We start from the raw sequence: 24,295 nt of genomic DNA on the forward strand, positions 1-24,295 counted from the left end.
GGCTCCTCGGGGGCTGCAGCTCCTCCCGAGGGGAGGCGGAGGGGCAGGGGCTGAGCTCTGCTCTGGGACAGGGACAGGAGCCCAGGAAGGGCTGGAGCTGTGCCAGGGCTTGGGATGGATCTCAGGGCAAGGTTCTTCCCCCCGAGGCTGCTGGCACTGCCCAGGCTCCCCAGGGAATGGGCCCGGCCCCAAGGCTGCCAGAGCTCCAGGAGCGTTTGGACAGCGCTCTCAGGGATGCTCAGGGTGGGCTTGTTGGGGGGGTCTGGGCAGGGCCAGGGGCTGCACTGATCATCCCTGAGGGTCCCTTCCCCCTCAGGACATTCTGGGACTCTGTAATTTTTTTACTGTGTTGCTCTGTAGGAGCACTGAGGTTGTGTGTGATCTCTAGCTAAGGCTCTGTCTCCTGCTCACTCCCAGTGTGAAACTTTGCTTAAAATTCTCCAGTTCCTGTCCCAGACTATTGATGTGTTACTCTGGAAATGGATTCTTTGCCTGCCTGTGGGGTGCAATATTTTTCTTGTTTAAGATGCTGGAATGCTGTCTGAGGGCAGGGCTGGATGGGATATTGGGCAGGAATTGTTGGCTGGGAGGGTGGGCAGGCCCTGGCACAGGGTGCCCAGAGCAGCTGGGGCTGCCCCTGGATCCCTGGCAGTGCCCAAGGCCAGGCTGGATGGGGCTTGGAGCAGCCTGGGATGGTGGAAGGTGTCCCTGCCATGGCAGGGGTGGGGCTGGATGGGCTTTGAGGTCCCTTCCAACCCAAACCCTCTGATGGCTCTGTGAAAAATAACCACTATAGAAATGTGCTTCTACTTCTTGTTTTGAAATAAAAACACCAAAGTTCTCTGAATGTGCACTAATCCTCTCAAAGAGCAGTAATTCTGTAATAGCTCCTGCCTAAAGTTTGTGGTGGATTTTTGATGCTTATAAATTCCTTTTGTGACACAAAACTGTGGGGCTGAGTTGGTTTTCATATTCTCTCATCTGATAAGACCTAATCATGGGGAGTATAGACTGTGAGGGTAAATGTGCAGCAGAAGGTTTGCTGTAGGTGCTATAACCTTTCTATCTTCCCACTAGAATTGAAAGGAAAATTGCAACAATATCATTGGAAAGCAAATCTCCACAGAAGACTGTTGAAAATGGTACGTGTGAGGAATGGGAATTGTTTGTGGTAATGGCTGGGCCTGGGGATGGGCAGAGCTGCCAGTGGGAGGTTTCTTTCTGCTGCTGGACAAAATGTGGTTCTTAATCATCATTAAGCCAGGGGGCTGCTAATTACAGATTTTTGAGTCGCTTCTTTCTGTAGCCACAGGTCACCAAAGATCTGACCAATTTTTCACTGACTCAGGGTTTGAGGAGGGATCTACAGTACAAAAATAGGGGGAAAAAGCAGATCAGTGTTTTCAGACTTTTCCAGATTATTCAACTGAATTTTGAGGACTTTTATGTGACTTCACAAATATTTCTGCCTTTGGTTCAGAAATAGAATTACAGACTGATAAAAGGTGGGTCTTGAAGGATAAAAAATGTGGGTGCTGCCCAGAGAAGGGTCTGGAGCATGAGGAGCTTCTGAGGGAGCAGGGGGGGCTCAGCCTGGAGAAAAGGAGGTTTGGGGGGTCCTCTCTCTCTGCAGCTCCCTGACAGGAGGGTGCTGCCAGGGGGGATCAGGCTCTGCTCCCAGGAAACAAGGGACAGGACAGGAATAAATGGTCTCAGGGGTGGTTTAGATTGGATATTGTGAGAATTTCTTCACTAAAAGGATTGTCAGGCATTGGAAAGGGCTTCCCAGGGCAATGGTGGAGTCCCCATCCCTGGAAGTGTTCAAAAAAACAATGGATGTGGCACTTGAGGACGTGGTTTAGTGATAACCATGGTGGTGGTGGTGCTGGTTGGTGATTGGACTTGATCTTAAATGTCTTTTCCAGCCTTAAGGACTCTGTGATTGTACAAAACCCCATTCTCAAGGGGCAGATTTAGTGAATTCTGTTTATTGACATTTGTAAACCTCCCCTCCCCAACCAGGTGGCAGCTTATCGGGGAGGAAACAAGCACAAAGCAACGAGAACATGAACAGCAGCAAATGGAAATCGACTTTTTCACCGATATCTGACATCAACCTGACCAAAACCACCGACAGCCCCTTGCAGGCGGTGTCAGCCCTGAGCCAGAACTCCCTGTTTGCCTTCAGGCCGCCCTCCGAGGACGGGCTGGCCATGGACACCAAGGTCCCAGGACACCCCAGGAAGAGCCTGGCAGTGCCCTCGGATGGGCTGAGCCCTGGCACAAACCCCCCCAATGGCTTCACCTACAACGGGGGCCTGTCCTCCGAGCTGGGCCTGCACGGCTTCATGGACAGCGCCGCTCTTCCACACAAAGCTCCGGACGGGACGGCTTCCACCTGCTCCCTGGGCTTCCCCTCGCAGCGAGGCAAGGACCTGGGCGTGTCAGACACGAACCTTTTCCTGAACAAGAGGCAGCTGGAAGGTCTGGGCACCAAGGGAGAAGAGCTGAGCCGGCCGGGGGTGAAGGGCAAAGAGCTCAGCGAGCTGAGCGCCCGAGCGGGGGGGTCTGCGGAGAAAAACTCTGTGCAGCACAACGGAAAGGTCGGCAAGGGAAGGGACCGAGACGTGGAGTTTAAAAACGGCCACAACCTTTTCATTTCTGCTGCTGTTTCGTCTGGTGGCCTTCTGAATGGTAAAAGCCTTTCTACTGCTGTTTCCTCAGCAGGGAACCCAGCGCCGTCTGTCCCGACGCACCATCCTTTCCTCAACACTCTGACCACTGGATCGCAGTTCCCCCTCGGCCCCATGGCCTTGCAAGCAAACCTCAACTCGGTGACAAATTCCTCAGTATTGCAGTCCTTATTTAATTCAATGCCAGCTGCTGCCAGTCTGGTCCACGTGTCATCAGCTGCAACCAGACTGACTAATTCTCACACTATGGGGAACTTCTCTCCTGGGGTTACAGGTGGAACAGTTGGAGGTAGGCAGAACTCTTTCTCTGGTATAAGACAGGGCCTAAAGGAAAGTCTGACACTGCCTCTCCAGGGGTGAAACCCTTTCATTTCTACAGGATGCGAAGCAGATCTGTCCCACATAACCAGTCTCCTCTCTCTCTCTCTCTCTCTCTCTCTTGGAATTGCTAGGATGATTTCAGTTCCCCACAGTGAAATCTCATGAGCTTTGTCTGCTAGATGAGCTTGTTGTACCACCTTAATGAAACAATACACCCAGACTTTCTGATTGATAATGTTTGCTTGTTCAGATGTTGCTGTGTTGGAACCAACTTAGGTCTGCCTGCAGGTAACAGATTTGACTTGTCCTGGTACCATGTTAAGGATCTCTAACTTGTCAACTTGAGTAAAGGTTGAGATTAGGCCTTGAATGGATTTAGCATGATCCAGGAGGAGCAGAACATCAGAGGAGCTGGTGTTGGGAGTTCTGTAGCATTCTGGCCCTTGAATGGACACGAAGAGCATTTCTTGGCCAGGAAGGGCAATGCCATATGCACCTTGCACTTCTGGGATTCTGCACAGGCTTGGCTTCTGTGGCCCACACCGGGGACAAGCTGGCAGGACTAGAAGATAGGCTGAACCTGCCTATTCTAAGTGTCCAGGGCAGTTTTTCTTACCTGTCCATAATCATTCAGGCACCATGTCGGGAAATCCTAACTCTCACATCTCTCAGCACGTAGATTTGCTGGAATTACAACTCCCCTCTGCTGCCCTGTAAGTGGGGGAGCAGGAGGGTGGGGAGGGAAGAGCAGCACTTTGTCTTCAGATAACCAACTCTAAAGACCACTTCTAATCTCATCAAAACTCTGCCTGTGTGGTATAGAACTGACAGTTCTTGGGTCTGACCATTTTTCCTCGTGGCATTTAGAGGTTGGCAGTAGGAAAGGTAAGTGGAACCTTTTGTACCTCCTGGCCTGCACCATTATCTCTTCATTGCTTGCTGCCTTCTCACGCTGCATATTTTTGTATGGGGCTGTAACTATTATAATTTTGCTTTTTTGTTTGTTTGTTTCTTTTTTGTTTTGTTTTGTTTCTCTTGTCACTTGAGACTGTACAAAGCCCATCTGTTGAAGCTGAGTTTTTCTCTCCTGTTTGCAGGTATTTTTAACCATGCGGTGCCTTCTGCCTCCTCTCCTCATCAATTTGGAGCCAGTTTCAGCAGCAGTGCTGTCTCTAGCAGCACCGTGCTAAGCTTAAACCCTCTGCAGGCTGTTGCCAGCACCTCATCCTCATCCTTCCCACCCTCTTCCTCTAATTTAGTATCATCTAGTGAGGCTAGACCTGCTCAGCACCTCAACAGAGCGCCAGTGCAATCTGTCTTCCATCCCCGTCCGCCCCCTCCTAACGTGTCCTTGCCTCCTCCTCCTCCTTTACTCGCTTCTAACTCCGAGCCTGCTCTCCTGCAGAACCTGCCCTCCATCCCCCCCGGCGAGACGTTCCTGCCCTCCTCCTCTGCTCCTGTCCAGTCTAACTCTTCTTTGTCTATTAAACTGGCTTCTCTCCAGCACAAACCCTCCCGTCCCTCCTTTACAGTCCATCACCCGCCCCTGCCCCGCGTGCTCCCGCAGCCCAACGCCGCTGGCACGGCCGCTATGTGGGTGACCCTTGGCATGCAGCCTCCTTATGCTTCGCACCTTTCGGGGGTTAAGCCACGATAAAGAGCTTGCTTAGCTAACAGTTCTTGTTTTGTAAGGTAAGGCCAGACACAAAACCAGAGGAGTTTGTGTGCGAGATGCTCACTGACGCTTCTTCCTTTACAGAGAGAGGTCGGGGCCGGGCTCCGTGAAACAGAAACCTCTGAAATGGGGACAATCACCCCTAAAATGGGGGAGACAAACCCCTAAAATGGGGAGAGAAATCTCTAAAATGTGGGGAGCAAATCACCTGGTGGCAGAGGATGGAAAGTGTTGGTGCTCTCTGTTCTGGGAGTCAGGATTTCTCGACAAGGAGTGCTCACAGGGGTAACTCTGCTCTGGCTCAGGGTTATGTTCAGGCTGAAATCTCTTCATAGAAAGAGAGAGTATTCTTTCTGGAGGTAGTAACAGGAGGAAATGTCTATTTTCCGTGTGGTTTTATACAGTTGTTGGAAGTGGGTGTTGCCCATCTGATCCCCTCCCCTCCTGCACAGCCTGTCTATCCCAAACCAGTCCTTGTCCGTAGCACTGAGGTGCCCAAAGGTGCCTCTTTGTGACTCTGTGTGACAACGTGGTGGTCAGTAAAAACTGCCAGTCAGCAACAGCTGCTCTAAATAGTCATAAAGTTAAAAATCTCTAGGTTACAAGCTTTAGCTTTGCTTGGAGAGCAAATTCCCTGGGCCTGCAGGTGCAGTGCAGTCAGTGTCCCCTGCATCACTGGAAACACAAGCACAGGCAGCAGAGAAGGGCTGTGACTCCCCTGGCACTTCCCTGTGCTGGACTCACTGCCAGGGCTGGCAGGAACAGTCTCAGCAGATGTTTTATTTTTGCTCACAAGCCCTGGGAGCACAGGGAATGTGCAGGGGGAAGTGGGTTCCACTCTCCACAAAGGCTGAAGGAGAGGAGGGTTCTGGAGGCTGTGTGCATTTCTCCTGAAGCAGGTATTTATTGAACTGTCTCTAGATCTACTCCAGAATAAACTGTACCACCACAGAGCTGGGTCCTGTGGTTCATGCAAACACTCTGTGGCAATCCTGCTGTACCAACTCGTGCTTGCCAAGTGCATCCAGCGTGTCCAGCCCCGGAGCTGGCTCTGTGCTTTCCTTATAGACCTGTGATGTTGTTGCTGTCCACTGGTACCAAAGCTACAAACGTGGTTGAACACACTTTGCTGCTTATAAAACTCGATTACAACATACCTGAGAGAGCCTCTGTGCATTGTGTGTAGTGTCTTCCTCACCAAATTCCTCCTCAGACACCACAAACCCCTGGTTAGGCTTTTGGGAGGCACGTAAGTATTGCCAGGTCCCTCCCTGCAGGAAAGGGAGGCTGAGGAAGGGCTTTGTGTGCCAGCAGAGAGATGGGCTTGGAAAACCCCAAACAGAGAGAGGATGGGGAAGAAGGAAGATGGGGGAAGTGAGGAGGGTCAGTTTGGGGTCTGTACCAGGGCAGCGTGAGAGTCTCTGCTGGAATTACCTGGAATTGAGGCCATGCTGGACTAGGATCCATCAGGTGTCACAGTCCCTGTCACTGAAAAATACTGAAAATAGAGGCAAAGCACGAAAGGGACTTGTAGAAGAGTAGCTGGGTGTCAAAGCTGGGTTGTGGAGCACAGGAGCAGAACTGATGGTACCAGAGGTGGTTGTGATCCCAAGCCTGACTTGAAGCCAGGTCAGGTTTTTGAGCAGTGCCCTTGATTTCAGTGAGAACAGATGTGCTGAAACCAGGAATTGGGGACTGAAATAAGTTACTTTGCTTCTCTGCTCTGGAGCCAGGCTGGGAGAGCTGGGGGTGCTCACCTGGGGAAGAGAAGGCTCTAAGGAGAGCTCAGAGCCCCTTGCAGGGCCTAAAGGGGCTCCAGGAGAGCTGGAGAGGGACTGGGGACAAGGCCTGCAGGGACAGGACACAGGGAATGGCTCCCAGTGCCAGAGAGCAGGGCTGGAAGGGATATTGGGAAGGAATTGCTGGCTGGGAGGGTGGGCAGGCCCTGGCACAGGGTGCCCAGAGCAGCTGGGGCTGCCCCTGGATCCCTGGCAGTGCCCAAGGCCCGGCTGGACGGGGCTTGGAGCAGCCTGGGATGGTGGAAGGTGTCCCTGCCATGGCAGGGGTGGCACTGGGGGGAGCTTTAAGGTCCCTTCTGACCTAAGCCTTTCTATGATTCATGTTCCTCCCACACAATAATAACAAAACCCAAAGCAGATTATCTTCTACTATAAAAAGGTGAAGTACTGAGGGGGGAAATATCTTTTTTTTTACTCTTTTCCCCCTCACTTGATGTCAGCCCCACAGGACAGAGTTCTACACTGTCACAGCTTGACAAACTGCAGCATTTGGAGGGGCCACGTGTCCCTTGGAACATCCCAAACATGGGATTGGGTCAAGATTTGCTTCATCTGAGGAGGTCTTGGAGCAATGTAGAAATGATTGAGACATCTAACAACACTGCAGATTTTTGCCTTTTATTTAGATGAGTCTCTTCCTCTCCTCCTGTTGTGCAGGTAACTAGGATTTCTACCTCAACCCAATGTGACCTATGCAAGGACAACGTGGACCAACTTCACTCGGCTTCCACTGAAAGGTGCTCACCTGGCCTGTGCAGGGGTTTCTACTCTCTTACTACTGGACAAAATAAAAACCATTAAAAAGACCTAAACAACAGAGCAAACATTTACTGTGAATCTGAGTAAAAAAAAGGAAAAAAAAAGGCAAAAAAAAAAGGCAAAAGAAATGCTTAAAGCTCCAGTTTGTATTGTTGATAGTTTAGATAAAGTATTTATCTTTTTTTTAAAGTGAAAACAATTTTGACTTATTTTATTCCACCTAGATTCATAAATACAAGTTATTATTATTAAATTCTCTGAATACTAAAGGACTGGCACACCAGCAGAGACGTAAAAGAGCCTCCTCGGTGCTATTTTGTCCGTCAGAACTGTGCCTCTGGTTTGAATCCTTGGTGCTGATTTTGAGGGGTTGACCAATGCCAAACCCAGTTCTTAAAGGTCTGCAGATTATTTATTCCCCTGACTCTGTTCATATCCCAAAATCCGCTTGTTTGGCAGCCGGGGCTGACCGAGGAAGGAATTCTCCTCCCTGGGGTTTGGCTCGGACTGAGCCGGGCGCTTTTGAACTGGGTGAGTTTTAATTGAGTTTGTGACTAAGGAGGGCTCTGTGCTCCCCTCTGGAGCAGCCTGGGCAGGCACAGCCCATGCAGGCACAGCTGGAACCGGAGAAATCCAAGTCCTCCCCCATCCAAACTACTTCCCTGGGCCATCTGCAGTTGCTGGTGGCGTTTGGGTCACTGTGAATTTTGGTAGCTGGTTTGGTAACTCTCTTCTTGGGGCTGGCCCTGGCCTCTGGACAGGGTTTGTGCTGGTGCAGCCCCTTCCCAGCCTTGGGAAGACTGAACGTTGTCCTGCTGCAGGGTGCAGAGTTTGCTCAGCTCATTGTTTTTTCGTTCCAAGCACGACGTGTTTCGTTGGTAAGGTTTTGATACTTGACTCTGACCCGGCTTGGCCGTGTACATGGATTGACAAGGTGCATTTTGTGCATTTTGCTTTTGTGTTCCTTTGCTTTTTGAGTAGGTTCTTGAATGGTAGTTCACAAAAACACCCTGACCTGGCTGCCTGTGCTGCCACTGTCCCCCCGGGGCAGGGACTTGTGTCGTGACTCGGTGTTGTGTGTGCAGGAAGGGCCGATTTTATAGAGCTGTGATGAAAACTTCTACGCTTCCTATGCTTTATTTCCTTTATTTTTAGGTTGTACAATGCACAATGAACCTGTAAAACCTTATTTATTCAAGTGCACAAAGTGAGGAGGAGAAGGAGGATCCATTGAAGTAGAAATCAGGCTGGTCTGGGTTCAGGCCAGGCTAAGCACCAATAAAGGAAACTACAGTAGAAAGGGGATTGCAACAGCAAAATGACTGGAAAAAAATCACATTCAGGCTTTGGAAAACACCTCCCTGCTGAACCTGGTGCTCAGAGGGGCAACACTATGTCTTTAATTCCCTTCTAGTGCTCCCTGGTGAGTCCCCAGTGCAGCAATCAGGCACTGGCAGGAGTTCCATGGAGCATCCTGGGGTCACAAACAGCTGCTCAGCTCCTGCCTCTGGGTTTGGAGTCAGTGAGGTTCCTGTGCCCTCCTGCTGCCTGGATCCAGCAGGGCTGGGAGTGTTTGGAGAGGGGGTGAGGGGCTGCAGCAGCTCCCACTCTCTGCAGGGTTCAGCTCTCTGTGCCTCATCCTGGGCAGTCTTAGGAGAGATTTAGGACCAAGTGCAGTTTTTGTTGATTCCTGAGCGTGTCTTCCATGGGAGCCTCAGTGTGAGACTCGGGTCTGGCTTTACCTCCTTATCCACTGGGAAGGGACTGAATGCCCTGGGAGCTGGGGGCATTTTGGAATGTTTTCTGCTTTGTGTGTCCTGCTGAGGGACTGGCAGCACGAGGAAAACCTGGAAAAGGGCAGGAATGCTTGGAGGGTGAGAGCTGAGGAACATCCAGTAGCTTCTCGTAGGAGCCAAACACAGTGTATGTCCTGGAATCCAGGAGCACAATGTAACCCAGATGTTTTGCAGCTGGGAGTTGGGCAGCTCCAGCTTCTTCCTCAGCACGCAGCAAAGTGCTGGGACCTCTGGAGACTGTAAATGAGTGATTGCTGGAGGGGCAGCAGCCTTAATTAATTTCCTAATTACCTCTCCCCCATCATTTATATCTCTGGTGAGAGAGAGAGAGAGAGAGAGAGGAGGAGATACAAGTAGAAGCTTTTCATCCCCCGGATTTTATCAGATCCTTTCCTGCAGAGGGACCAGGATATGGTGCCCCTTGGAGCTCTTGTGCCTCCCTTCACCTCCAACCATGGAGATCCAGGAAGAAAACTCAGCTGCCATCTCTTGTTCTGGTTTGGTCGGTGCCCAAGGCACTCACAGGATTTGTGCTGGAGAAGGAACCAACCCACAGATTCCATGGAACCCTCTGAGCTTCCCAGCACTGCTCAAGGCCTGGGTCAGCTGTGTCACCCTGCTGGCCCCTGACACTCCCTGGATTATGAGGAGGGACAGATCCTTGTGGGAATGATGAGCTCTGCATCCTGCAGTTCTGGGGAGCCAGACTGAGCTGTCAGAGAGCTCAGGGTGGTCTGGGCACTCTCCTCACTGTTGGACTCGCTGATATGAAAGATCTTTTCCAACCTGAACAATTCTATGATTCCAGGACCCTTTGAGCAAAGGCCTCAGGTGAGGAGTTTGTCACCTGCTCTTTGGTGGGTGTTGTGGGAAAGCAAAGCCTGTCTGTCCCTTTGGTCACTGCTTTGGTGGCCAGCAGTGTCCAAGGCAGGGCTGGCTCAGGAGCAGCCTTGGGAATGGGCAGCACAACCCCTGAAGCTCAGCACTCGGCTGCCAACCCCTCCAGGGCTTTTGAGTGATCCAGACTTCACCCAGGAAGGCCCAAGGGAACCAGACCCAGGAATGAATCTCTGGGGTTCCTGTAAAGGGATCCAGTCTGCCTGAGCATCAGCCTTCCCCTGCCTGTGCACCACTGCCTGCTGGCATGGCAGTGCCCGCTGCTCCCACCCTGCCATTCCACCCTGCTGCAACCTGGAGCTGCTCCAGCCATGCCCCCAGCGCCGGCCCTGCACTGTAACCGCTCCTGGGAACGATTCCCAAACGGTGCTTCCAGAGGGGCCTGCTCAGACTCAGCTGGGAAGCCAAGGGGGCAGTTTGGGACCCAGCACTGGCCAAGCTGGGAGATGTTTCTGCCAAGAGATTCCTGGTTTTGTCTTCCCTCTCCCTGACCTTTTATTGTTTTGCCATCATCTGGGGCAAGCTCAACTTAAAATCATGGAATCACAGAACATCCTGAGTTGGAAATGACCTGGAGCTTCATCGTGTCCAGCTTCTGGCCAGTCTCTTACTGCTCTGTCTGCAAATTGGGAAGAGTTTTCACCTGGTTGAAGGCAGGCCTTGGAGCTGGTGGGATCTCATCCATGTGGCCACAGCTGTGACCCCACTGCTGGAACACTGAGCCAGAAGCTGAAACCTGTTTGCAATAATTGAAGATCCTCTGGGGCAATCAAAGCCAAACAGTTCCAGAAGAGAGAATTTCTCCTGCTGGTGCTGGGTCCAGTTGTTCCGGGGCTGTCACGCAATTCCCCCTCCTCCACCCCCCTGCTGCCAGCAAAGGACTTGCCAGGAAGCAAAAACACATCTTGGAGCAAGTCTGCTGCCAAAAGAATGGAACTTCCTGAGTGCTGTGCTGAGGAAAACCTGTCCCTGCTGCTAAATGTCAGCCTTGAGGAACAAGACTTGCGTGGGCTCTTCCTTTTTGGGGGATTTGCCACCTCTGGCTCGCCAGGCCCAGTCCCCTGGGAGCCACAGTGCTGGGAAGGCTCCAAAGGCACTGACTGGACCTGAATTTGAGGTTTGCTGCAGATGAGTCATTCAGTAGCAATTTGTCTTCCATCAGCCAGGGGTGTGGGGACACCCAGCAGTTGGATTGCTGAGAGAGTGGGAAAGCATTGCTGAGGATGTAGAGGCTGGATCCGAGCTGGTGCAAGGGACAGTGGGGATGTGGAAGTGTCACCTCTCGGTGTGGTACAAACGAGGCTGTTCCTGCAGGAAGGTGTGGATCAGTCTGGACAACCAGGGAACATCTTCATCCAGTTCAGTTGTGGATGCAGTGGGAGAGAGGATGAGGAGAAGCAGCTTTTTAGGGAAGCAGCAGGGAGTGCAGCACATCCTCACTATCCCTGGAATTCCGGGACTAAGCATCAACTCCAGCTCTTTTTCAATCAGCAGGAATTTGTGTCTCCTCGACCATAGAGATCAGAAATTCTTGTGATTCCATCTCTTTTCCTTCCTTCCTGTTGGGGACAGCACTCCATCTTGCAGTGCAGGCTTTGTGCTGCCCCTGCTCTTGGCTGGGGTTTGGCTCTGGGCTCAGCCTGGCACGGGCAGTGGGATTCCCCCTGTGCCAGGACTCGCTGGTGGGATCAAGCTGAGCTTGGAGGGTCTGAGTCTGGGATCAGTCCCTCAAGTCCCACAGGTGACATCACTTGGTCATGAATGGATTTACTCATCTCTTTTTTAATCCAGAGATTCCAAATCCCCAGGACTTGACACTCCTTAGTGTGAAACTTGCCCAGCTCTGGGTCACACTCAGTTCAAGCGCTGAGTCACTTTCTTCCTTCTTTAGTCAAACTTAATCCTTGAGGAAGTCACTTGAGCAATTGCAGCCTGGGAGTGGAGAGGTTTCCAGCCTGATCAGCTCTTCCATCCCACCTGGAAACATCTCCAGCTGGAGCATTGCTCCAGGGCTGCCTGGGGCTGTGTCCCTGCCCTCACCCCGCTGGGGACAGGTTTCCTTCTGAGACGTGTGCTGGGGTCACTTCTGCAGCCTTCCTTGGGGTTGCACTAAATGACCTTTAAAGGTGCTTTCCAGTCTTTCCAAACTGTTCTGACACATCCAGGAGGAGGTGGGTGAGAGCCATACCTGCCTCACCCGCTGCTCCTGCACCTTCTCCCCAGCCCTGTGGGGTACCGCAGTTGCTCAGGTGCTCCCCACCACAGTGAATTAATTGTTTCCATCTCATCCCAGCCTTCCCTTGGAAGAGCCTGGATCTTCCTCTTCTACTGGGCTGCCCCTTCCAGGGGAAGCTCCTTTCTTGTGGCCACGAACAGGCGGCCTGGGGTTTGGTTCTTGCTGGGATTGTGTGTTCAGAAAGCAGCAGCTGCTACCCCCACCCCTTATTTTTCCACTTGGAAGAGAGTCCAGGCAGAGGAGAGGCCAAGAGAGTGGTGGTAGGGACAATCCCAGCGGTGCAGAGCTGCTGGGGACACCAGCCCTGGCTCAGGGAGGGGACAGCCAGTGCTTCCAGCTCCTCCCGGTCCCTCCAGGGCCCAGCTTGGCACCGGTGCCCTTGGGATGCTCGGGTGCCCTGCTGATCGCTGCCAGAGGAGACTCCCAGCGCTGGGAGCTGTTCTCAGGCTGCTGCTGGTGATTCCCCTCCTTCCTCAGCACCCCTGGGGTCCCTGCACTGCCTGGCTCGGGGTCCCTGGTCCCGGGGATGCTCCTGGAGCAGCCGTCCCGAGGGTTCCGGGGTTTGGGCTCGCCCTGTGTGACCCATTTGCTTTCGGTGCTGGAATTTGCCCTCTGATCCCGGGCGTGGAAACCTGAGGGTTCTGAGTTATCCCAGCTCCCAGGGGTGGCTGTCATGGAAAATTCTGCTTTTCTTGTTTTGTCTGAGCCAAAAGCACAGAGAGGATTAAGGATTGGGAGCAGGGGAGGGCCTTGGACACGGCTGTGAACCCAAAATCCTTTTGGGGAGCAGAAACTACACAGTGTTTTTGTGAACTATCTTTGCAGCACTGAGGAAAAATCACAGGAATTGGAGTTTTGGGAGCACAGATGTGCAGTCAGTGTGTGAATATTTGAAGTCTTACTGGTTTTAAAGGTTTTTTTCCTTTTTTTTTTTTTTTACTCCATTTCCATTTTCCTCTCCATCAGGTTTTCACTAAAAGCTGGAGTTCCAGTTTCAAAATGTTGTTGTGCCATATTTTATTTATCCTTATACATTATAAATATATAAATATCTATTTAGACTGAATATTGCATTGAAAAATGCTTTTATTGGGAACTTCAGGGTTTAAACCCAAGACAAAAAAATTGGGAAATAATTGTCCAGTACTTTTGCTGTTTGGGACCTTCTTCCTGAAGAGGCTCCTTGATTTTTATGGTGTAAAAACAAAAATCACATTGAAAATTCAAAGTTTGATGATGCTAACCCTGAAGTTCTCAGGTTTGTGATCCTTTGGTTTTCTCAAGGTACATCTGGTTGCTTTTCTGGTGCAGTCAAATAATTTTTAAAAGGTTTCGTCTCTGGAGTTATTGAGGAAAAGGTGGAATGAGTTGATCCATCCTGCTTGGCTTTTTTAACCTATTAATCTTTGAAGTGATCGATTTCCAATTAAAACCCAACTTTTTAGGTCTCTGTTCTATTTAAACATTTTAGGAGTGAGAGCCTGCCCTTGCTGAGTGGGACTTGGATGGGGAAAGCAGTAGATGATGAGGTTGCTGTTGCTCAGGAATTGATTATTAAACTTTTAACTACTAATAAAAATCCATTTTTCAATGGATTTTTAGAAAAACCCATTTTCTTAGGACAGTGATATGGGATGTTTCCTAGTGAATAGGAATTAGTTTATATAGTTTAGCCTATTAAACTGAATTATTTAAAATTCAAACTTCCCCTAATTTATCTTTTTTTTGGTTGTTAATTTTTTGGTTTTTTCTTTTTTTTTTTTTTTTATACTGGTAAGTTGTCCTGTCATTCCTTTCATTCCTGCCTAGCAGTAGTGTGAATTCTGGTGTGTATATATGTATGTATAATATATATATTTCCACCCGGCCTTTCTAATTCTCCACAATGTAAGAGTTAGTTTTTGCTCCCCTCCCTCCACTTAATTTCTTGTGTCTCCCTTGATTTGTAATTGAAATGATGCTTTGAAGTTTTGTCTTTATATTAAAGTGTCTGTATTTTAATACACCGAGCTCGTGTGGACTTTCACTGCCTCAGCAGGACGGGCTGGGATCAGGAGAGAAATGGGATTTGGGGATTTTGTGGGGACACAGAGGGACAGGGACCCCTGAACCAGGTGGCACCTTCAGCTCTGAGGGTTTGGGGCTGTGCTGAGCACTGGGGACAGCAGGGCCCAGGGACATTGAGGGGCTGGAGCATGTCCAGGAAAGGGAACAGAGCTGGGGAAGGGTCTGGAGCCCCAGGAGGGGCTGGGGGAGCTGGGAAGGGGCTCAGCCTGGAGCAAAGGAGGCTCAGGGGGCCCTTCTGGCTCTGCACAAGTCCCTGCCAGGAGGGGACAGCCGGGGGGGTCGGGCTCTGCTCCCAGGGAACAGGGACAGGAGGAGAGGGAACGGCCTCAGGCTGGGCCAGGGGAGGTTTAGATTGGATATTGGGAAATGCCCTCACTGAGAGGGTTGTGAAGCATTGGAAGGGGGTGCCCAGGGCAGTGGTGGAGTCCCCAACCCTGGGAGCTTTGGAGCAAAGTGTGAATGTGGCACTTGGGGCCATGGGTCAGTGGTGGCCAGGGCAGTGCTGGGTTGAACTCAATGACTTTTTAGGTCTTTTCTAACCTAAATACTTCCACGATTTCCAACCCATCCAAGCATCACTCCCTTTTAGCCAGCAGTGGCACCAGTGCAACAAACCCACAGGCAGCCAGGGATGTGTTTAAACCTCACAGCTGGAGGCCACAAACGCTTCCTGAGCCAATTCCCTGTAGGATTTAAAACCAGCCACAGCCCCAGCTTCATGAGAGCCCCCAGCCCCTGGCTCTGCTGGACCACAGCCATAGTATGACCCAGCTCCTGCTTTGGCACCCGCCACTGCCCTGGCTCCAGTACCAAAACCAGCTGGATTAGGTGACCTTCAAAGGCTCCTTCCAAGCCAGAGTATTCTCTGGTTGTATGAAAAAGCCTCTCCAAAGCCTCTTGTGGAGCCATCCCCAGCTGGCTCTGAGCATGAACCACACCTGGTGCCCTGGGCTGGCCCCTGAGCTGGCTCCAGCCACCCCTCCCAGGGAGGTTTTGGTGTTGTACAACAGTTCTGACCATCACAAAGATTAAAACAGGATTTATTGGGAATGTTCACTGTACAACAGAGAAATGGCTTCAGCTGGCTCTCAGGGAGACCAGCTCCAGCTGAAACACAACAAGCAAAGTCCTCAGAGTGTGAAAAATGAGCAATTGTCTGTATATCAGCAGCAGCTGATGCAGATTTCAAAGTGTCTACAAAGTACCATCCTCCCTCCCTAAATCCCACCCCGTGTCCCAGCCCTGCCCCACAATGGATCTGAGTCCCTGGGCCTGGCCTGGCCCTGGCAACTCTTCACAGCTTTTGTTGTACATTCAGTTAAGAAATGTCATTGGTGATGAACATTTAAATCAGTGTTGAGTTTTGCTCTTGCTCACCCAACTGTTCCCTGGCACAGCCAATACAAAACACCCATTTTCTGCACAGTGACACTGGAGGTTGGCAGCTCCACCTGGGGAAAGGTGTCCAGTGAGGCCACCAAGTCCTGCAAGGCACAGGTGACACCTTTGCTACAGTGGTGGCAGGCCCAGCTGAGAACTCAGCTCTGGTTTGTAAAAACCCAGGCTGGGCAGGATTAAAATGCACTTTGGAGTCATCCAAGGATACTGATTCCCTAAAGCACAGCTCCTCTGTGTTCCTGCTTTTAATCCCTTGCTGCTGCTTCCCCTGGAGCTGCCATCTGTCTGCAACCCCCCCTGGATTCTGCTCCCTCCCTGCTGCCCTCAGCTGATGCCCTAGGGCAGCTGCCCCTCTGCTGATTTTGGTAATTTCTGGAGCAAGCACCTGGAATGATTCAAGGGAGAAATGGAATATCTGAGGAGGGAAAAAAATCTCAGCTTTCACATTAAAGCTTCAGTGAGAGGTGTCACTCCTGGTACTCAGCTGCACGAGGTAAAGAGGGAACACCACGGTACCAAAGGCTGCAGTGTGGTTTCTGCTTTGGGCATTAATTTCCAGCCAAGGAGGAAAAGACCCCAAAATTCCCTTCAATCCCAGCTCAGAGGCTGGGCAGCTGCCTGGGCTGGGCAGCTGGAGGGGAAACACACCCAGAACTGCAGCTCCCGAAGCCCAGGAGGCCAAGCCCCCACCCTGCCCCAGCCCCGTTCCTGCTGCCAGCAACAGGACAGGGACACCTGGGACTTTCCCAGAGGCCTTTCCTGGGGGTTTTCCCAGGCTGCTTCCAGGGAATCTGCTCTGATAGTCAAGAATCTGGGTCTGCTGCAGCCCTGGGTGTGGGGAGTGTCCTCTATTCTTCATTTTTGGGCAGTTTTCCTCAGTGCAGCCAGAGCCAGGGCTGATCCTGTGGGAATGTTCCTAATCCTTATCTCCTCCCTGCACGAGCCCCAGGACAGGCAGCCCTGGTTCCCTGGCAGCTCACTGTGACCTTGGCAGTTTTTTGGTCTGTCCCTTTGGACAAAGGGGACACACAGAGGGGAGGAAAGCTGCAGCAGTGGCTCAGGGAATGAAGGGTTAATGCCTGGCTGAGCTGGTGCACATCCTGCAGCTCCATCCTCCAGCCAAAGGGAGCAGCTCTGGCCTTTGCCAGCTTCTCCATCTGCCTCTCCTCCCTGGGAAGCTGGATCACTGCAGAGCTCTGCAGACAGGCAGGATCACACAGGGATCTCTCCCTGTCTTTGTTCCCTCGTGTTCTGCAGCTTTGTTCTTTTGGATGGGTTTATCCAGCCCCCAGGAATCCAGCACCTGCCCGGGGGGGAAAAGAAGATCCCAAAAGGCTGTGGCTGCACAGGGCTGCTGCCCTGGCACAGGGGAGCAGATGTCCCTCTCCATCAGCTGGAGCTGTGGCTGAGCTGGAGGAATTCCCACTCCTCCCTGGAGAGGCAGGAGGGGGTTAACCCTGGAGCCCAGAAATGCATCAGTCACACCATGCTGTTACAGCCAGGGATGAGCCCATGGCTCCTGGGAGGCTGCAGGAGGATCCTGAGCCAGAGAAGCTGAGCAGTCCCCTCAGGACAGAGCAGAAGGGCTGGAGCTGGCTCAGGTGGCCCCAGAGTGTCCTGGGAGGAGAGCAGGGGCTGGGAGCTGTGTCAGTCCCTGCCTCTGCTCATCCCAGGGCTGGGGAGCTCTGCTCCCACTGCAGCATCCATGGAGCAGCTCAGTCTCCCCAGCTGGGGAACTGGGAATGTGCAACGAATTCCCTTAAAAAAAAAATACAAAACTATTTGGATAATAAATAAAAAAAGTCACGTGGTCACTGTGGGAGCTGCTGTCCTTCCCAGGGGACTGGGGTGGAGCCAGGAGCCAGTTCCAGCCAGGTGAGGGGGTCACTGCCTGTGTGCTCCCAGCTGGAAACGAGCTTCCTCGGAGATTCCATACTGCTCCAGGGGGTCCTGCAGGGGAGCACAGGGAGGCATCAGTGAGATGCAGGTAAAGCCCAGCAACCCTTGGGACACCAGGACACAGCAGGGACCCAAGGTCCAGGGGAGCCACAGCCACCTCCCTCCCTGGATGCTCCCAGCACCTGGCAGGGGGTGAGCAGCATCTCCACCCATGGATCTGCCCAGGGCTGGTGTGAACTGTCCCAGAGACCCCTCCCTGGGAGGCCAGGCCAGCTCTGGACCTGTCCAGCTCCAAACCTGAAACACACGCTGGAACGTGTGCAGCAGGGTGGGAGTGAGCACCCAGGGGAAGGTGCTGTGGAGACCACAGGATCTCCTTCCCACACACAGCCTGGGCAGGACTGGCAGTAACAGCCTCTGCTGCCATCCAAAGGCATCAGTCACCACCTGGGAAGTGCCCTGCAGGCAGGTGCTCACCTTCCCTGTCATCTTCTGGATCTCGTTCCGGTAGAAAATCAGGCTCCTCCTCAGGAACTCGTAGCTGCAAGACAGGAACAGAGCACAGGGAGAGCTGAGCAGAGAAGGATGTGGGGAAGTTTCAGATGCTATTTAGAGCTGGAGGGAAGCTTGTCTGGGAGGAGACAAGCACTGCCCCCCCAGTTCCTGATTCCAGAACACAGCCCAGAGCCCCCAGCACTGCCCTGGCTCCGAGGGCTCAGCCCACCTGGCTCTCTTGAGTGCCTCAACCCACTCCTGGCACTGCTCCTCTGTGGCACACTCAAAGCAGTATTTCCTCTCTGGCTCCTCGATGAAACCTGCCAGGGACAAGGAAAAAGCTCCAGGCAGGTCCTGACAGAGCTGCTGGTGCTCCCCTGCCTCCCTCCCCAGACTCTGCCAGGCCACAGTTAGCAGCTCTGTTAACTCAGATGAGCTGGGAGTGAGTCTGCAACCCCAAACTCCAGCCCCTCTCCCATTCCCTGGGTGGCTCTGGGTGCCTGGGGCAGCTGCCCACAGCATTTCCCAGCTTACAGCAGCCAAAGACCTCAGGAAGAGCAACTTCCCAAACTGAGGGTGAACTGAACTGGACCAGCACAGCCATATCCTGACCGACTCCCTGAGGCTCCTTGCAAAGACACCAGGGATTTATATCCAAGTGGGAAAAAGCCCTGAGAGAGGAACTGGGATACCCGCAGGGAGCAGCCAACTGAGGAGTTAAACTGCACTGCAAGAAGGTCCTGAGCTGCCTTTGCTGGAGGCTTTTGGGAACGTGGCACCCACATGGTACTCCCAGCATGGAGAGCAGGTCCTGGGGCCACTCCAGCTCCTGACCAGGACATGCCACCAGTTCCTGTCCCCAGAGCTCTGCTGACCCTCAGGGCTGCTGCTGCCAAACACCTGTGTCAGGTTGTGACACAGCTGAGTGTGCTGTGGACACATCCCAACACCAGGTACTGCTGGGTTTAACCCCACTCAGGAATCCTCACCCACCAGAGCTCCCAACATCCCCAAAATCCAGCACATGGTGCTCTGGGCTCAGTGTGTTCAGGCTGTTTGAGGGTCCTTTGGAAGCACAGAGCAGAGCCACAGCTGTGCCTGGCAGACAGGCCAAAAGATACAGGGATGGCCTTGGAGAAACATCCTGTTATTGTGGCCACATACCTCTGGCACAGGGGAGAGCTGCGGGATGAAAGGCTGCTCCCAGGGGAGCCAGCCCAGCTGGAGCCGCCACAAGGACAAACAGAGGGGAGGACGGGGCTGGAGCAGCTTTATCTGAGCCTCTCCAGGGGTTTTTTTGGATAAAATGCAGCAGCACAGAGCAGATCTGTCAATAACCAATCCCCCCTGCCAGGGATTCCACAGGCACCCAGCGGGGTTTGGCTGTTAGTGCTGCTCTGCACATGCAGCTGTGCAAATCCCACAGGCTGTGCCATGGAATATCCCTGAGATCTCCTTGGGATGTGCCACAGGCACAGTGAGGAACAGCTGGCAGCTGGGGAGGGGAAAGGCTGAGGAATTGTTCAAGTTGGAAAAGGTCTTTAGGATTATCAGGTCCAACCATCAGCCCAGCACCACCACATTCACCACTCACCCCTGTCCCCAAGTGCCATATTTTCTGAACACTCCCAGGGAGGGTGACTCCACCACTGCCCTGGGCAGCCTATGCCAGCACTTCCAAACCTTTTTGGTGAGTAAATTTTCCCCAATATTCAACCTAAACCTGTCCTGGGAACAACTTGAGGTCCTTTCCTCTTGTCCTGTCCCCTGCTCCCTGGAAGCAGAGCCCTGACCCTACTGAGGGAGAGAAGGGCTGGGGCCAGTGACCCCACTGAGGAGGGGAAGGGCTGAGCTGACCCCACTGTCACCAGAGAACAGGGAAAAGCAGGAACTGAGCAGTAAAATGTTTCCTGTGCCACGAGGTGAAGGCAAAGGGGTGCCCAGGCAGCACTCACTGATGGAGAAGACGTTCTCCTCCTCTTTGGTGATCTTGCAGTGCTCCAGCAGCAGAGCTCCAATGGGCTGGAAAACACACGGAGAGAGGGTTTAACCCACAGTGCCCCCAACACCACGAGGACTCAACCCACAGCTCTTCCCTGGAGCCTTTTAAGCAAGTTTCATAAGCTGGTGCTACTTATTTAAATAATTCAGTCTGATTGCACCATATATTTTGGTACTTTAATCTACTTTTCATGCCAGTCTCACCTGCAGTACTTTGCATTTGTTAATTAGGTGTTAATCACCTCTACTGGCTCAGATTCAGCCTGGCTTTTACTACTCTGCAATAACAGAGAACTTTTGCTTTTTGAATCAAAAACGAAACTAAATTTACTGTGACACCCAGAATAACCAACCCTGAGCTGTGTAAGGGCTGTCCTGGAGTCTTGCAAGAGGTTAAACAGTGTGAGGGGAGCTGGAGCAGCTCAGGATGAACAAAAGAACACCTGGTACTGTTCAGGGATGTGGGGACAGCGAGTGATACTGGCCACGAACAACAGCAAGCACAGGAAACCCTTGTCCAAGTGACACAACGTGCCAGAAGAAAATCAGGCAGCAGGGAAGCGACTGAAAACCTGGTTTGTCTTGTATTTCATAGAACACTCTGGGTTAGAAGAGACCTAAAAGTCCATCCAGTGCCACCCCTGTCATGGCAGGGACACCTTCCACCATCCCAGGCTGCTCCAAGCCCCGTCCAGCCTGGCCTTGGACACTGCCAGGGATCCAGGGGCAGCCCCAGCTGCTCTGGGCACCCTATGCCAGGGCCTGCCCACCCTCCCAGCCAACAATTCCTTCCCAATATCCCATCCAGCCCTGCCCTCTGGCACTGGAAGCCATTCCCTGTGTCCTGTCCCTCTAGGCCTTGTTCCCAGTCCCTCTCCAGCTCTCCTGGAGCCTGGCTGAGCTGATGGAAGTGGAAAGGTGGACAGTGTTCCAGCTCTGTGTCTGCACCATTTTCCCAGCCCACACAAACCATGCACAGAAAAAGAAAGGAGGGGAACAAATCCCACCCACGAGGCCCAATCCCTACCTCAGCCTCATCAGTGCGGAAATAGAAGAGAAAGTTCACCACAAGCTTCACAAGGCGCTTCTTCAGCACTGTGGGGACAGCAGGGAGCAGGGCAGGGCTGAGGCAGCAAGCACGGGGAGTAGGGGGCACCCCCTGACAGGGCCCAGCACGGCACTGACCCCCCCAAAGCACCCCCTGCACCCCTCTGAGGCTGCTCCCCCAAACAGTGTCTGAGTGGCCTGAGGCTGACAAAGCCCCTGAGCAGCTCCTGGGCAGTCCCAGCTCACAACAGCAGCACCAGCAGGGCCTCAGGCACTCCAGGAAAAGCTCCAGATCCCAGGAGCCCTGCCTGAAGCTGTCAGCACAGGCGTCACCTCCAAGGGACAAAGTCCACCAGGTGCTCAGAGGAGGAAAGGCCCAGGACAAGGCAGTGAGTTCAATACTCAGTGCTGGTTTACAAGGGAATTTGCTGGGAGATTTCAGGGAAGAGCTTCTTGCCCAGATCCCCTGGAATCGGGGCATCTCTCTGGCCCCAGCCCAGCCCCACAACCTCCCCCCACGCCCAGACTGGATCCCACCATTCATGCTCTCCATTCCCACACTCCAGCCTCCCAGTCCACCTGTCCCCAGTCCTGCCCACTCCCCCTGCCCAGCACTCCCAGTCCTGCCCATTCCCCCTGCCCAGTGCTCCCAGTCCTGCCCTGCCTTTCCAGCCTGGATTCTCCAGTACCCTCAATCCTCCCACCCAGCTCCCCCAGTCCCTCTCCAGCCTCGTCCCCCAGTAACTCCAGTCCTGATTCCCCACTCGGGGCCCCTCAAGTACCCCCAGTCCCTCCCTGGTCCTACTCCCAGTTTCCCACTTGTGATTCTCCAGTGTTCCCAGTCCCACCACCCAGGGCACCCAGCCTCTCTCTCCCGTTCCTCCTCAGTATCCCCAGCCCCGATTCCCCCCTCGGGGCCCCTCAGGTACCCCCGGTCCTGCCCCACCCCGATCCTCCCAATGCTGCCCCGGTCCTACCCCGATACCCCCAGCCCTGATTCTCCATTCAGGCCCCGCCGCTCCCGCCCCTCCGCGGACTCCCCCTCACCGCTGCCCTTCTTGGGGACGCTCATGCGGATCTCGGCCGCTTTCTCGGCGGGCTGGCGGGCCAGGGACAGCAGCTCCCGCTCGTTGTAGCGCATGGCGGGCCCGCCCCAGCCCCCGGCCCCGCCCGGGCCCGCCGCCAGCGCCGCCGGAAGCGCCCTCAGCGGCCCCGGAAGCGCTCGGGGCGGAGGGAACGCGCATGCGCCGGGGCGGGAGCAGGGACGCGCACAGGTACGGACCGGGATGGGGCCTGAGGGGAGAGCGGGGCCCTGAGGGGAGCCCTGAGGGGAGAGGGGGACCCTGAGGGGAGAGCAGGGCTTGAGGGGAGAGGGGGCTCTGGGGGGGAGAGCGGGGTCTGAGGGGAGACGGGACTCTGGGGGGAGAGGGGGACTCTGGGGGGAGAGGGGGGCCCTGAGGGGAGAGGGGGGCCCTGAGGGGAGAGGGCGGCCCTGAGGGGAGAGGGCGGCCCTGAGGGGAGAGCGGGGCCTGAGGGGAGAGCGGGAGCAGGGCAGGACTGCGGGAACCGCGTGAGGGGGAACTGGGGAATCGGAGCTGGAAAACTGGGAGAGCTGGGTGAGGAGGGACTGGGAGAACTGGGGTGGTGGGGCTGGGGAAACTGGAGAATCACGAGTGGGAAACTGGAGGTAGGACCAGGGCAGGACTGGGGCTACTGGGAGGGTCAGCGGGGCAGGACCGGGGGCAGCTGGCGGGGGCCCGAGTGCAGAACTGGGACGGAGTTGCTGGAAAAATACTGGCGGAGAGGCACTGCGGGAGCTGGGTTCTCTGGGTTCTCAGTTCTCCGGGTGGGAGGACTGGGGGTACTGGAGAATCTGGGCTGGAAAACCGAGGGTTTGGATAATGACGAGTGAGAAACTGGGGTAGGACCAGGGCAGAGCTACTGGGAGCAACAGAAGGGCGGGACTGGGGGTACCTGGGGCCCCTTGACTGCAGAATCAGGACTGGAGTTGCTGGAGGGGGACTGGGAGAACTGGGTGACCTGGGTGGGAGGACTGGGGGTACTGGAGAATTAGGACAGGGAAAATGGGGGGAGAATTGGGAGGATCAGGAGAAGCAGGACTAGACTTAGAGGACAGGATCTGGGGGAGAGGCACTGGGAGAACTGGTCTCTCTGTGGGGAAGGATTTGGGATTGCTCAAAGGTCTTTACAGTGTTTGGGCTCCGTGTGGGGAGATCTAGGGGTGAGGGCCCTTGTCGAGGGCAGGAGAGCTCCAGGACTTTACCCGGGGCTTGGGGACACTGCTCAGAGCCCCCGATCTTGTTGGGGCCTCTGACCCTCCCATGGTGGTGGCCCTGGCGTTTTGGGAGATGGTGGCAGAGCACAAGGCCTGGGTGATGGAGAGGGGGGAGCTGTTGGTGCCTCAGGTGAGGGGGGCAGGCTCCTGTGGGGGATCTGGGGGAGCCTCTGGTGGGGCTGCTTGGCCTCACTGGGGCCCAGCTGGGTTTGGGAGTGGCTGAGGAGATGGGGAAGGCTCTGGGGGGATTTTCTGGATCCTTTTACTCATGTTCCCTGAGTTGGTGGTACCAGATGTGCTCCGTGTGGGATTGCATCCCGTGTGCCCAGGGTACGTCTGGGGTGTCATCCCCATCCTCACTGACAGGGCTGAACAATGCTCTGGTTCCATTATTGCTCACACTGCTTTCCCTCCTTTTCCCAGACTCTCCCTTTCTCCAGGAAGAGCTGAAGCCCAGAAGTCCTCACCATGGATTTCCAGCACCGCCCTGGGGGTAAAACGGGCAGCGGTGGCGTGGCCTCGGCCTCCGAGAGCAACCGGGACCGGCGGGAGCGGCTGCGGCAGCTGGCTCTGGAAACCATTGACATCAACAAGGTGGGGATGGGTACAGGCCCTCCCACAGCCTGGAGGGCAGAGAGTCACATTCCTGGGATTTTGGAATGGCTTCCATTGAAAGGAATATTAAACCTTATCCAGGGACACCACCCACTGTCCCAGGTCACTCCAAGCCCCGTCCAGCCTGGCCTTGGACACTTCCAGGGATCCAGGGGCAGCCACAGTTGCTCTGGGCACCCTGTGCCAGGGCCTGCCCACCCTCCCAGCCAACAATTTCTTCCCAATAATCCATTTAAACCTACTCTTGGTCTATTTGAAGCCATTCCCCCTTGTCCTGGTCCCCCAGGCCTTTTTCCAAAGT

At 53.9% G+C, this 24,295-nt stretch overlaps 2 protein-coding genes across 26 annotated transcripts in view; one reads left to right on the forward strand and one right to left on the reverse strand.

Annotated features, from left to right (window-relative positions):
• DOT1L (DOT1 like histone lysine methyltransferase) overlaps nt 1–7,300 on the forward strand; it is a 68,063-nt gene extending 60,763 nt beyond the window's left edge. For 11 of the 25 annotated variants that reach the window (XM_086862455.1, XM_086862459.1, XM_086862454.1 and 8 more), the window contains exons 26-29: nt 1,078–1,142; nt 2,023–2,982; nt 4,112–4,706; nt 7,146–7,300. In XM_086862455.1, the coding sequence (XP_086718581.1) occupies nt 1,078–1,142; nt 2,023–2,982; nt 4,112–4,671 (1,585 nt within the window). In that variant the 3' untranslated portion in view covers nt 4,672–4,706; nt 7,146–7,300. Of the gene's footprint in view, nt 1–1,077; nt 1,143–2,022; nt 3,900–4,111; nt 4,707–7,145 lie in introns of all 25 variants that reach the window. The other 14 variants (XM_086862465.1, XM_086862463.1, XM_086862469.1 and 11 more) reach the window with 2 other exon arrangements.
• Nucleotides 7,301–15,267: 7,967 nt separating this feature from the next.
• Nucleotides 15,268–22,306, reverse strand: PLEKHJ1 (pleckstrin homology domain containing J1). Its single transcript, XM_086862546.1, has 6 exons — nt 22,131–22,306; nt 21,064–21,131; nt 19,991–20,057; nt 18,265–18,355; nt 18,018–18,081; nt 15,268–17,591 (listed from the first exon to the last, which is right to left on the reverse strand). The coding sequence occupies exons 1-6, from the start codon at nt 22,222–22,224 to the stop codon at nt 17,526–17,528; spliced, it is 450 nt and encodes a 149-aa protein (XP_086718672.1). The 5' UTR covers nt 22,225–22,306; the 3' UTR covers nt 15,268–17,525.
• Nucleotides 22,307–24,295: the final 1,989 nt, after the last annotated feature.

This window comes from Cyanistes caeruleus, chromosome 25, assembly GCF_971803275.1.
Source record: "Cyanistes caeruleus chromosome 25, bCyaCae1.hap1.1, whole genome shotgun sequence".
Classification (NCBI taxonomy): Eukaryota; Metazoa; Chordata; class Aves; order Passeriformes; family Paridae; genus Cyanistes; species Cyanistes caeruleus.